The 11174-nt window shown below is 37.7% G+C and overlaps 1 protein-coding gene and 1 pseudogene across 2 annotated transcripts; one reads left to right on the forward strand and one right to left on the reverse strand.

Moving 5' to 3' along the window:
• Positions 1–854: 854 nt before the first annotated feature.
• Positions 855–3234, forward strand: LOC143611508 (serine/threonine-protein kinase 52-like). Its single transcript, XM_077085713.1, has 12 exons — positions 855–1112; positions 1201–1516; positions 1608–1784; positions 1834–1887; positions 1971–2071; positions 2161–2239; positions 2312–2410; positions 2489–2557; positions 2655–2704; positions 2774–2855; positions 2954–3048; positions 3144–3234. Exons 1-12 carry the CDS (start codon positions 880–882, stop codon positions 3232–3234), a joined length of 1446 nt encoding a protein of 481 aa, XP_076941828.1. The 5' UTR covers positions 855–879.
• A 414-nt stretch (positions 3235–3648) lies between these two features.
• On the reverse strand, positions 3649–7761 carry LOC143611509 (phytochrome B-like; annotated as a pseudogene). The gene is made up of 4 exons (XR_013149784.1): positions 5536–7761; positions 4499–5306; positions 4138–4431; positions 3649–4048 (listed from the first exon to the last, which is right to left on the reverse strand). The product of XR_013149784.1 is annotated as a phytochrome B-like (transcript).
• Between the last annotated feature and the right edge of the window lie 3413 nt (positions 7762–11174).

Genomic DNA, 11174 nt, shown 5'->3' on the forward strand with positions numbered 1-11174 from the left:
AACTTATTAACTTAATGAAAAGTAATAAGGATGTAAAATAAGGAATCCCAAACGCCTCCTTAGTTTTTTTTTTTTTAATTTCGTAATATATGTCTATTTTGATAACTTTTTCTAATAAAAAATAACCATCTTTATATAACGAAATAAAATTTTACCCTTTTTTCCAAATTTATATGTAAAAGTATCTAATAAATTAAACAATAAATTAAATTTGTGCATTTTGACTTATGGAATATGGACGTTGTATATGGTAACCTAGGGATGAGCTTGGTACGGTACCTGGATAATACCGGTACCGAAGGTAAAAATTTGGGAAATATCTATGCCGTACCGGTACCATACTGATCCCGAAATTCAAAATTTTGGTACCGATTCGGTACCGACGGTAGCAAATCGATACAGATTTCGTTACCAGTACCGAATATGCACATCCCTAATGCAAACTGCATGACGCATGCATGCATATCTGGAAGGAAACAAAGATTACAAATGCTACTTCAGCCCTGAATATAGTGTTGTTTTTTTCTTTTTAACTTATAATAGATAATATTCAACAACAACAAATTTATATATATATAAATGCTATGATTATAAAGAGTTCATAAACTGTTTCTTTGGAAGAGGGGTTTGTCAGTAAGCATTGAAAACAAACCCCACATACTAATTTCAAGTTGACTTTGGATTCAAGAAATTGGTCAACTAATGAAATATACTGCGTTTTTCTAAAGATGATGAATTTGATTGATCAGACAAAATAATCACAGTATGTGTTTCTGTGAGAAATCTTGGTTTTTTATTTGTTTACAGATCATTTTAAAGATTGGAACTTGAGATTTAAAGAAGCAATTTCTTGAATCCAAAAATCACAAGTGGAAATTTATGGAGCAAAGCCATAAAATACCAACAGCTGAGGAGCTGTTAAAGAGGATCCAAGAGCTTGAAGTACAACATGCTCACATCAAACAAAAAATATCCGAACTCATGCACCAGCCAAAACCACACCGTCGACCCATTGGCGATACGAAGCTGACTGAAAGTCACTATTTGAATATTATCCGGTCAATGGGTCAGGCTGTACATGTGTTTGATCGCAAATATCGGATTCGCTTTTGGTTAGTTTGATCAATAGAGAATTATAGTAACGTGTTTTTGATCTCTTAATAAAGTGTTTGTGCCTTGAAATGGGAATTAACGATGCAGGAACCGAGTTGCAGAAGACATTTATGGGCTTACAGCTGCTGAAGTATATGGGAAGACTCCAACAGAGATTCTTGTGGACCCGAAAGACGCTGTAATGGCAGATTATCTGCTAGAACGGACGGTAAGTGGAGAGGCGTGGTCAGGGGAGTTTCCCGTGAAAAACAAGAAAGGAGAAACCTTTGTGATTATGTGTACGAATACACCATATCGTGACGAAAATGGAAGATTAATTGGCGGTATTTGTATATTTACTGATTCACGTCCGTATCGACAAATGCATCAGAAGCCATCAATAGCCTCGAAGATATCAAATTTGGTGATGATTCTTGCTGCTATCAACTTATCATTATATATGTACATTTATGGATTTATTCAACTGAATTTGCTGAATGATGACTTGTTTTCAGGCTTCAAAGGTGAAGTTAAAATTGCTGACAACAGATGATGAAGAGGATGCAGCTCAAACCGAAGAGAGCCCTCGGGGTCACATTGGGACGTATCCATTTGGAGTATTCACCGAGGAGAATTTTACTGGTAAGAGAAGCATGTGGGCGTGGAATGGAAATGAAAGAAAAGACGAGTCTGTTGCTAAACTCTGTCGTTTTGGTTGGCAACGTTTATCTGTGAATCAAGACATTTACATACCAAGAATATTCGGCAGATTCGATGGTCTTGTTTAAACAGGAGGTAACTTAACTATTCAACCGTTAATACGGATTGTTGAGTGTTTGGTTACTTATAAATATATGTAATGGTTAATTATTTTGAAGGTGTCTCTGATGAAAAGGCTGAGACATCCAAATATTTTGCTGTTCATGGGGGCGGTAACTTCAACTCAGCATCTATGCATTGTCACCGAGTTCCTTACCCGGTTGGTTAATTCTTCACTCTTAACTCACTCTCAAACACCCGCCATCTTTATTTAACTCAAGTTTACATCCACTTGTTTTAATCATGTAGCGGAAGTTTGTTTCAGATACTTCAACAAAAATCAACACGATTAGATTGGAGACGACGTGTTCAAATGGCCATTGATATTGTACGCACATACATACCTTATATTGATTATTCATCTATGTTATTATATATTGAGTAGTGTTGTTCGTGATAGGCACGAGGCATGAACTATCTTCATCAGTATAATCCACCTATTGTTCACCGTGACCTCAAGTCTTCAAATCTTCTTGTGGATAAGAACTGGACAGTGAAGGTGACTGGCTATGCTTGCTTATTTAAGTTGTTTTGTTTCAAATGCACTATTGATTAATTAATGTGCTCGAATTTGTAGGTTGGTGACTTTGGTCTCTCCCGTATCAAGCATCAAACATACTTGAAAACAAAGTCTGGGAAAGGAACGGTATTACACCTCAAACTGCAGCTAGAAGCGTGTTTTACGTTATGTGCGTCCCACAAAATGCAAACGTTTATTTGTATGTTTTATTTGTGTTGTGCAGCCTCAATGGATGGCTCCAGAAATTATTCGTAACGAGCAAGCAGATGAAAAGTAAGATTTCTTCAATTATCATTTTCCCATGAATCCGATATATATTTAGTTAATTGGTTTGTTGTTTAGGTCGGATGTATACAGCTATGGCGTGGTATTGTGGGAAATTGTCACTCGGAAGATGCCTTGGGATGATCTTAATCCGATGCAGGTAAGTTAGATCAGTATGCGCAATGCATGCTTGTAAGTTGTTACTTGTAACACTTGCTTTTTGAAAACCATACTTATTAATGTCAGTCATACATGCAGGTTATAGCAGCCGTAGGATTCATGGATAGAAGACCAGAGATCCCAAACGATGTTGACCCACTGTGGACTTCACTTATCGAAAGCTGTTGGTGCAGGTTGGTTGGTTGGTTTTCATTAACAAATATGTTTTTAAAGTGATCTTTTATTGAACGGCTTGAATACCATAAACTTTCCTTTCCTTTACATTCAGCGAGCCCCAATCCCGACCTACATTCCAAGAAATACTACGCAAACTTAAATATTTGCAAAAGAAGTATGCGGTTAAGCGTACGGTTACGTAAAACAGAACAGAAAGGTATGTATGCTTCCCAAAGGAATTCATGTCGGAACAAAATCACACCAGGACGCTGCAGGCAAGTTGGTGAGTCTAACTTAACGTCGGCCTTCGTTCAATTTTATCAATTCTTGCTCTTTCTTGACAGAAACAACAGAGTAGAGGCCGGAAAGGAAGCAACTATATTGAAAACATAAGTGATCATGCAATTTTGTTATATATTTTTTAAAGGTTGTAAATTTATGTTTTACGCCGAGAGTGGAACCAAAAGATTTTGCATTTGGCTCTGGTGAATTTTTGTAAAGAAAGTAAATACATCAGCTAATGAAAAAATTCAAATAATAAATTACTTCTGTAAGATAACTAACTAACTAACTTAACTTCTTTCTTTCTATGTTTATACACCAATCATACAAATACATTATGTTTGTTTTTTATTTTATAAAATACTCTAATGTTATTTCAACATTTTAAGTACAACATTGTACCAGTTTGCAACAATACAAGTACATATCATATGCTCTCTCACAACAACATTGACCAGGCCGATATTGTTCTGATAATTTAAGAAAACACTATTTGTTTATTTGTACCTGAACAAGTCGGTTGGTTAGGTTCAGGTTCTATTAGGAAGAGATAGTTCAAGCACGATATGGAAATAGCATCGTTCCGATTCTCTTATGTATTGAACGTCCCCGTTCATAAGCTTTAAGATTTTCCGACACATGCTTAGTCCTAAACCTTCCTCACTGCTCCACTGACTGCCATGAAACATGTCCTGAACCAGTTCGGGTGGAAGACCGTTACCCGGGCACACCATCCTGAACAACAATATCATCATTCATCTTACTATTGTTAACTGCTTTCTAATAATATTATATATGTATCTATAAAGGTAAAGACAACATACCTGAAGTCAATATGCACATCGGTCATTCCATCAAAAATCTGTTTCAAAGTAGGCCGAACTTGAATCTCCACCCAACCGTTAGGTGAGGGTGCATGGTGAACCATATTCAACAAAAAATTTGTCAAAACTTGCTGAACCCGTGTTTGATCACCAAACACGGTCAAAGTTTTGACTTCCTCGGGAATATCACGGATCAGCTGTACACCTCCATCTCTCAAAGCGAACATCACTTGACTGACCACAGCATCAATCACGCTCCCGAGAACAAAATCGTGCTTTTCAAGCTCCAAATGACTGCCATTCAAACTCAAAGTTAGTAATCGCTTTATGACCAATTTCATAATAATAAAAAAAAACTAACCCTTCTTGAATATTCTCCATATCAACATCTTTCATAATCTTTAGCATCTGTTTCTGGCACGCAGCACTCGTTTCCAACAACTGCTTTTGATAATCGGTAAGATTTGTTGCTTCCAAAAGAGAATTAGAAAACCTAATGCCACTTAACGGATTCTTGATCTCGTGACAGATATACGCCAGCTCTTTCATCCTCTCGAAACATTTATTTTCTTGTTGTCGTTGTATTTTCATAGCTTGTTGTAGCTCTGGGCTTGCAATCTGCAAGAAACAAAACGCTCCCATAACCTCACCGCTTAAATTAAGCCGTTTATTTGCTGTCAACAAAGCTTGCACGTATTTCCCACGCCGATCAAAAAACGAAAACACATGTTTATCAGTGTCCTGCCCGCCAATCGCATTATGCAAAATGATCATGAACTTTGTCAAAGAATCGGGACCCTTTAACCGACAACAACTTCCAAAAATCTCCCCAACCAACATTTTCCCAATCACATCTTCTCGGGCCCACCCCGTGAGCTTCTCCATGGCGGTGTTCCACTCGGAGCAACATGTGTTCTCATCCGATGCAAAGATGGGCGGGATTAGAGCGTTGGGGTTATGAATAACCGCCTTGTAATCCCCTTGAATTTGAACAAATTTGTCCATTACGACTTTTTGCCTTGTAACGTCTTGACCAACGAAACAAACACCAACAATGTTATCCGTATAATCCTTGCTAGAACAAGCATTAACAACCACAAAAACAGCATCTTCTTCTTGTGCTAAATTAAATGTCCTTAGTTTGATCTCAACGTTCTTATCTTCTTCACCTGTGCAAAGTGAGCAATTTATATTACAGTATGAATTCACAGAAAAACAATAATAGCATATTTGAACATCATTAATCGTAAAGAAAGAAAATAGTATCTTTTTTCTCTCTACAAAATTTGAATCTTTATGTTGCTGTGCTTGGGTGTTCAAACATCAACGTATTTTTTACACAAAACATAAATCTGTATGTTGTGCTTGAGTGGATGCACATAAAAATCGCACTTGTACCTTGTAAAGCATGATCAAGAAGTTTGACAACAGTTTCTTCTGATTCTTTATAAATGAGATCCCGAACCAACGACTTCCCCATGGCATCGTTCACCGGTAAGCCGTCAATTCTGCAATCTTTGCATTCCATCCATTTATCCGACCCTCAACATCCACAGCAAATATAGGAGCAGTTGCAGTCTCAATCAATCTAACCATTTCTCTTGCAACCGAGCTAAGTTCATCCACCCCTTCCAACCCCATTTCTTCAATTTGAACCTTAACAACCGCTTTCGAATTGCTTTCTTCGGGATCTTTAAACGAGTCTCTTAATATAAGCTGTAAAGAGTGAATGGCATCCATTTCCGCATTCTCCCATGGCAAACTTCTACTTTTCACAACTTCTAAAAACGCATTAAACGAAGAACGCGGATGCATTCTTTGACCGTCGTCTTTATCCTCAGGATAATGCTTAGCTCCACCCCACTTGATCTCTTTTGCAGTGTGGGACCGGAACCAAAACAAGAAATCTTTAGATGTTATGTAAGCAACCGCCATCCCACAAACCGCATCACCAAGTGAAGCTGCACCCGGGTACCCTGCATCGGCTAAGCTATCGGTGCTTAAACCGGTTGAATCCGTATGACAAGCTAATAACCAGTCAACAATATCTTTGATTTGCGCTTCGGTCGGTGTAATGCCTAAGGGGTAGTACTTTTCTTGATAATATAGCGCCGCCCCGTCACATTTCACAAGATCCATGATACTAGGACTCTGAGTCACAATACCCGTTGGTGAATCTCGAAGAATCATATCACATAACAACGTTTGTGTTCTTAGAATCCGTTTTTCTGACATCTGTGAAGCCAGTTGTAGCTCTAGATTCAACTGGAGCCCGAACGTTTGCATCAAAAACTCACACGCATACCGTAAAGGAAACGGAATGCATCGCGCAGAAGTATGATGGCAAACCACTAATCCCCACAGCCCCATCGTCCCTCTTCCGCTTGCACCGTCTTCATTCCCGTTTATAATAACCGCCAAGGCTAACGAAGCTATCGAACCCATGTTCGCCATGTACTGAGCATGACAACCATGAGGGGCTCGAAGGGTCGAACCCACCAAACACAACGGTTGCATCAAGTTATCATCTTGGATTACACGAACCGGAGTAGCATGACAGTCGACAATCATCCTCACACGATTCTGCCTAAACAAGAACCTCGAAGCCTGCGGGATATCAGTTGCAGGATAATGCAAGCCAATATACGGATCCAGATCGGCCCGTTTGCTTTCGGACACCACCTCACCATGCTCATCTTCATGAAACTTATACACCATGACCCGATCATACCCCGTAAGCTCCCTCACATTCTGCACAACCGTATCACACAAAAGCTTGATATCACCACCGGGCAACGCCTGCAGATTCGAAATAGCCCGAACCGCGAGCTTCTGAGACTGCACGGCCCCAGCAATCGACAAAGCTGGATCCTCGGTCCTAGCAGGCTCTAAATCAATAACCATCCCCACATCAATCCTATGCAAAATGGCATAAAACGGTTTGCCCGAGTTCTTGGAATGAACCCAAACAGGGTTGAGCAGAGTAATCTCGCGGGCCCGAAAAGCGCGTTTGAGCAACACCGCACTGGAGGGGGTGAAGAGCGTCTTGACATCGGTCCCAATTGTCAAGATTTCTGGCTTTTCGAGACTAGGAACAGACTGTGGGGCTAGCCCTAGCCTTTCCCTTGCGTTTTCGCTAAAGGCGATAACCCGGAAAGCAATATTATCAATAGCAATCATACAGCCAAAGGGCTGGATGTGGCCACCTCTTTGAATCTTGGACAAATAAGCAGTCATTTGTTGTTCAGCAATGGAATCAGTGGCGGTTTTGATTGACTGTGAGTAGTCAAAAGACTTACCTGATTCACCAGAGTGTTCATAGACAGCATGGAGCCTGGCATCAACTGCATACTGAGCAATGGCTTTGCTCATGGAGTCAGCTCTATTGTTATTATTTGCTGCACTTGTGGAAGGTGTTGAGGAAGGTGAAGGTTGTTGTTGGGGATGAACCCTAGAGCTTGCTCTGCTGCCTGAAGCCATGGGTCTGGTTCAAACTAATCTAATCTAATCTAATCTAATCTAATCTAATAATAGTATCAAGAAGCATAGAAGAAGATGTGGTTGTGGTGGAAGAAGCGTTGAAACATGTTCTGTTTTGGGTTTGGTTTGAAGATGAGTTTAGTTGAGTTGATTCTCTCACTTTCAAGATATTATTATTAACTAGATACTGTATTTTATTCTATTCTATTATTATTATTATTATTATTATTTAATATTTATTCATACAAATACCGTAATGGTAAAAAAAAAATATTTTATTATTAGTTTTAGATCACATAAAATTCACTTGAAGAAAATATAAATTATTTATTTGTTGACTCAAATTAATTAATTTTTAGTTTTGCGTTGAAATTTGAAAACACTCGTGGTCAGTTAATTCATTAGTGGCATCATTATTTTGTTAATGGGAGGTTATGGGATGGAGCTGCGCTTGAAGCAATTTAACCAAGTGGATTTTTTAGTTGTGGGTTTTCTTTTGATTGGGTCGAGTCGCCACATGCTGTTCTTCGGACAGAAAGGTGATCCGTTTGTCAGGAAAATCTCAGGTGTCCTTTGCGTTTATTGTTCAAGAAAAAAAAAGTTCTACTTTAAAAATATTTTTGAATGACAGTTAAATGACACTAGTTAAAATATTTGTGTTTACTTTAAAAATAAAAATATTCGAAATTTGGGTGATCCTGGATGTTTGTGTCTTCGTTAATTTTGAAAAAATCTGAATTATGCTTATTTGGTTTTTCTTGACGTTTGGTATAAACTTTGTGAAAACGAATTTGCATTTAGAATATGGTATATTTAAGTATCATAGCCTCATAGGCGATATCGAGTGTTGGTAACAAACACGTACCCTGATGAATGAAACTGCACCTGATTGAACAAGATCAGTGATGATATTGGTATTGTCGGAAACAGTCTGTGTATTTAATTTTATGATTTTTGATCACCATGAAACACGTATTGATGTGGTTTTAGACGTTTTATATTCTGGGTCACGCAAAAAAAAAATTATGAAATCAAATCAATAAAAATGCATTTTCTTTTATCTTGTAATAAACAAACATATAAGTAAAATGTTTAATTTGGTAATACATATAGGTAATTTTTACACTACCGGTACCAATGCAGGGAAATCCCACTAGTATTAAACAATATAAACGTCATTGTTGTGTTGAAGAAAATGCAAGTAAATATAAGAAAAGAAAGAGTAGCATCCCAATAGCAGGTTTTGAGGATGATGTGGCGTCAAACACATTTGTTTTTATTGGGATTGGCAGGGAGCTCTTTTTTTTATTTGTTCCTATACATTACTGCGTAGTAAACTGGATTTTATCTCCTGTATTATGGGAATTGTTTTACGTTATTCGTTTTTAATATTTATATATTGTTTTTTGGATTTTATTTTTATTTATTACAAGGAAGTTGATATATACTTAGGGTTTGATTATGAAAAGGTTTCACAAATAAATGAGATATTATAACTCGGTTTAAAGAGTTTAGTGTCATTTTAGTACCTGTGGGTTGGCCAACTACGCAACTTTAGTACCTATTCTTTATTTTGTGTAAATGGCTACCTCAGTTTCAAAAAACTTGCATTTTTAGTACTTTTTGAAACCCCGTTTATTTTTCCGTTAAGTCAGGAATAATTTGGTAATTTTGTTATTTTTTTGTTTTTTTCTTTCTTTTAAACGCTTATGTCTTGTAAACCCTAAATCCCCAAATCATAACATCAAAATCCAAATTCTAAATCCCTAAACCCTTTCTACATATCATCATCAATTGTAACAACCATAACCGTCGACCTTCTTTCTTTAGCGGTCTCCTGCCGGCGAGCCTCCACGATTTCCTCCTTGAGATGGATAAACCCTACCTTCAAGCTAGCAAACTTCTTCATCTTCGTCGGCGGCTTCGTCGGAATGTTGTCATATGATTTAGTCCTGTCATGGCCGTCATTCTTCAGCTCGATGTACAACTCTTCTCCGTCGGGATTCGGATCAAAACTAAACAGCGCGACTTCGTAGGTGCGAAGATCGCTGGGATCATAACCGGCTGTATGGTTTCAACAAAAAATCAATTGTCATCGTGTATTGGATTTAGGTTTGCGGAATCATAACGTGCCATCGGAGTTTCACTGGAAAACTGACTAGCGACGGCAGAGGTGGCAGTGGCACCGACGTGTATTGGATCTGGGTTTGTGGAGTCGAAGTCAAAATGTTGGTAACCTATAGGCTGATTAAATACATGTTGTGTACTTCTAACAAGTCAATGAATGATAAAGGAGAAAGGGTCTGGGAATTTAGGGTTTGAATTGATGTTATGATTTGGGGATTTAGGGTTTACAAGATATGAGCGTTTAAAAGAAAAGGAAAAAAACAAAGAAAATAACGAAGTTACCAAATTATCCCTGACTTAACGGAAAAAATAGACGGAGTTAGAAAAAAAGTACTAAAAATGCAAGTTTTTTTGAAACTGAGGCAGCCATTTGCACAAAATAAAGAATATGTACTAAACTTGCATATTGGCCAAACTACAGGTACTAAAATGACATTTAAATTCGGTTTAAAAGATATTTGGGTTTGGTGAGACCGATAACCCACCTATTTTTTTACTATAAAGTTGTTTTTTAATACTAATATCCTAAATATTCTAATATTAAATAAAGAGGGTTGCGTTAAATTGTCGTGTGTTAAATAATTAATTAGTATTAAATAAAGAAGAATGATGGACTTGGATAATTAAAAAAAGGATTAAAGAGTAATGGGCTTTAGGTCCATGGGCTTTAAGGGGTATAAATACTCCCTTAAACCATCCTAAAACCCTAACTCTCATTCCATCCTTTCCATAATCTCTACACACATTCCAAACACACACACATATTACTATAAATGGTCGCAAGAGAGAAAGAAAGAATCCGAGACCAAAAATCAAGCCGAATATAGATAGACTGTAAGTCCCGAATCTGGATCACTACAATTATGATATCAATATAACAAGTATAGGTGCGAAATACTTATACTTGGTGATTCAAAAACACGAGTTAACAATAAAGAGTAACACGAGATTGCTTCAAAACACACGTATATTAAGAATACGTCGGGTGCTTAAGCACTAACAATACTTGATCACAATAACTAGGAATGAACAACCTTAACCCTATACATGATAACATCTATATATAGGGACACCACCAACCTAGCCGGCCCAAACTAACAAAGGCCCACCGAGAACACATAGATGTTCTCGGCTCACATACAAACCCAAAACCCAAGCCCAAACAAAGCAAAACTAAATACAAACTAAGCTCAAACCACATAAACTAGGCCCAACAATCTCCCCCTTGGTTTGTAGATTTGTCTTTTAATCATGCTCCATGTAGTCTATATCAGCATCTTTCAGAGCACCCGCCCAAAACATGCATCTGATAATTAAAGCTACCATACCGGTGAATTCTTTGGCGGCCATTTCAAAAATCGGATCAACAATTATCTGAATTGTACTTAGAGTCTTGATATCTCGTTCTTTGAACTTCAGTAGGTCTCTCG

Source organism: Bidens hawaiensis, unplaced genomic scaffold (assembly GCF_021521415.1).
Source record: "Bidens hawaiensis isolate Kalapana, Puna unplaced genomic scaffold, B.hawaiensis_p1.1 tig00031255_1, whole genome shotgun sequence".
NCBI classification, from domain to species: domain Eukaryota; kingdom Viridiplantae; phylum Streptophyta; class Magnoliopsida; order Asterales; family Asteraceae; genus Bidens; species Bidens hawaiensis.